Source organism: Montipora capricornis, chromosome 12 (genome assembly GCF_036669925.1).
Source record: "Montipora capricornis isolate CH-2021 chromosome 12, ASM3666992v2, whole genome shotgun sequence".
Lineage (NCBI taxonomy): Eukaryota > Metazoa > Cnidaria > Anthozoa > Scleractinia > Acroporidae > Montipora > Montipora capricornis.
Window position 1 is genome coordinate 31,184,938 of NC_090894.1, and position 2,500 is coordinate 31,187,437.

General features: G+C 39.6%; 1 protein-coding gene across 1 annotated transcript in view; it reads left to right on the plus strand.

Moving 5' to 3' along the window:
* LOC138026904 (E3 ubiquitin-protein ligase TRIM71-like) overlaps positions 1-2,347 on the plus strand; it is a 3,261-nt gene extending 914 nt beyond the window's left edge. Inside the window, exon 1 of the mRNA XM_068874358.1 lies at positions 1-2,347. This exon is cut by the window's left edge and continues 914 nt beyond it. Within this exon, the coding sequence (XP_068730459.1) occupies positions 1-1,372 (1,372 nt within the window). The 3' untranslated portion in view covers positions 1,373-2,347.
* Positions 2,348-2,500: the final 153 nt, after the last annotated feature.

A 2,500-nucleotide genomic window follows, 5' to 3' on the forward strand; every position in this document is an offset into this window, starting at 1 on the left:
AAAAACAGAAATTGAAAAAACCGAACTGATTTTAAAGCGAAGCACAAACGCTCAAATCATTCAGCCCCATGCATTTATTGACAAAATAGTTCAGGAAAAAGCGGAAAAAGAACATTCAGCTAACTGCGACGTCGAACATGTCATGGCCTTTGTCTTTGAAGGGAACGAAAGATTGTTTTGTGATCTAAAAGTCCAACAAATAGGCTGTTTTAAAAGTTTTATCACCAAAACTAGCCCGGAAGACTCCAGTGCTGAGGGAAAAGGAATCCGCGAGGGAACTGTTGGACTTAAAGCTGAGATTGTTGTCACAACAAGGAACATACAAAAAGAACAATGCTACCAAGAACGAGACCGCGTGACACTGGGAATCAGAAATCGTGAAGGCAGTGACAACGCGATCAAGCCTCAAGTCCAAGATAACAAAGATGGCACTTACAAGATCAGCTATTTTGCCAAAGAAACCGGAACATGTCAGGCATCCGTAAAAGTCAATGGAGGACATGTTCGTGGCAGCCCTTTTGAGGTTCAAATCAAACGCAGACAGTTCAGACCTGTGTTATCCTTTGGACAACAAGGTTCAAACGCTGGAATGCTGCTATACGGGCCCTGGGGGGTAGCTGTGAATGACAAAGATGAGATTGCAGTTAGCGAGGTTGGCAACCACAGAGTACAGATATTTGCCAGTAATGGGACTCACGTAAGATCGTTTGGTAAAAAGGGTAATCAGCAAGGAGAGTTTGACTCGCCTGCTGGAATAGCTTTTCATAATGATAAGATTATAGTGGCAGACCGTATGAACCACCGAGTTCAACTGTTTAGTGAAGAGGGTCATTATCTTAATCATTTTCGAGGAGAAGGAAGCCGGGATCACCAGCCTCAGTATCCTCGTGGCCTGTCAATTGACAGCGATGGCAACATTATTGTTGCTGATAGAGGTAACAAATTAATCAAAATATTTTCACTCGATGGTCGGTGTTTGCGCAGTGTCGGTACTGAAGGTACTTTCATCTCTCCCTTTCACTGCATCCAACACGACAACTATCTTATCGCGTCAGACATAGATGATCACCGTATAAAAGTTTTTAATAGGGAGGGGAAGTTTCTTTATAAAATTGGAAATGAGGGGAACGGGGATGGAGAGTTCGATCAACCTGGCTTCCTGTCAGTGGACAGAGCGGGACATCTGCTGGTTTGTGATACATCGAATCACCGAGTGCAGGTGTTTAAACTCAGCGGAGAGTTTGTAACTAAGTTTGGAGTATGTGGTACAAGGACAGGAGAGTTCAATCGCCCGCTTTCTACAGCAGTCCTTAGCGATGGTAAAATAATTGTCACCGACCTAAATAACCATCGTGTTCAGATTTTTGAATAGATGTACAATTTTTCCCGATTCTTGTTATTCAGCATCATCGACTTTAAAATTCCTTTGTCGGTGAAAAATTTCCAATTACAATGGGAATGAGAATGTTTACACAAATAAAAGCGGGAGATTTTCAATTTAAGATATTTCAGGGTTAAAAGTAAGAGGTTTTGAATTTACGTGTGGTGGCCTGAAATCCCTTAATTTTAAAGTACTTGTTCCGGAGTGTGTATTTGCGAATTGCCTTAATCTCCATTCACTATCAAAGACAGGACAGTTAAAAGTTTGGTTGCGAATTGTTTCGATTCACAACAAGGATTAATTAAACTGCTTTCATTTTAAGCAACGGAGTGAAGATAGCTTCTATGTTATGTGTTAAAAAAAAAAAGCGTGTTTCGTAAACACCGCGTTCGGAGTTGTTAACGGCTATAAGTTCAGCACTGGTCAGGCAACGCATTGGATTACGAGAGAAGATAAAACACGAAAGGTATGGACGGTGGCTAAACTCATACTTAGTAGACGAACGAGACTTTTAGAAAGTGGTGGATGGGAGTTAGACTGTGAGTTTTTTGTACTAGTTTAATACTGATTGATAATTTAAACCAAAGTTTTAATATATATGATTCTAAGTTTCGGTACAAACGAGTTTTTGGCGCCACAAATTTAAGTTTTTGAGAGTTTCATAAATGTCCTTCCGATCAGCGATTGAAGGCAATTCCAGGTTCTAAAGAAAGTTCTGAAAGTCGTTTCATTTACGAAACAATGCTAATGCTGTTGCGAAAACGGCACGGGAAGGTAAAATTTTCTCTCTTAGTTTGATAATATTATGGGAAGAGTATCTTAATTTCATGTAGGCGATGTGTGTTTTGTGGCAGTATTTTTTTAAGTCTAGAAAAATGTACACAGTACAGCAATTACGATAGCTCGTTTTGACATAGGTATTGCTTATAATACTTGATGTGATCAAAATAAAACCGAAAAGACAAATTTGCTATGATTTTTCTACATTTTGTCGAGTATCCTCAGTGCCGTCATGTATATAGCTGCTAAAAAACTAAAATATTCTCTGTGCGGATTGCACAACATGTGCTCTTTTACAAACAAGCCTTCACGAAAAATGGTAATTAAACACCACGGAAA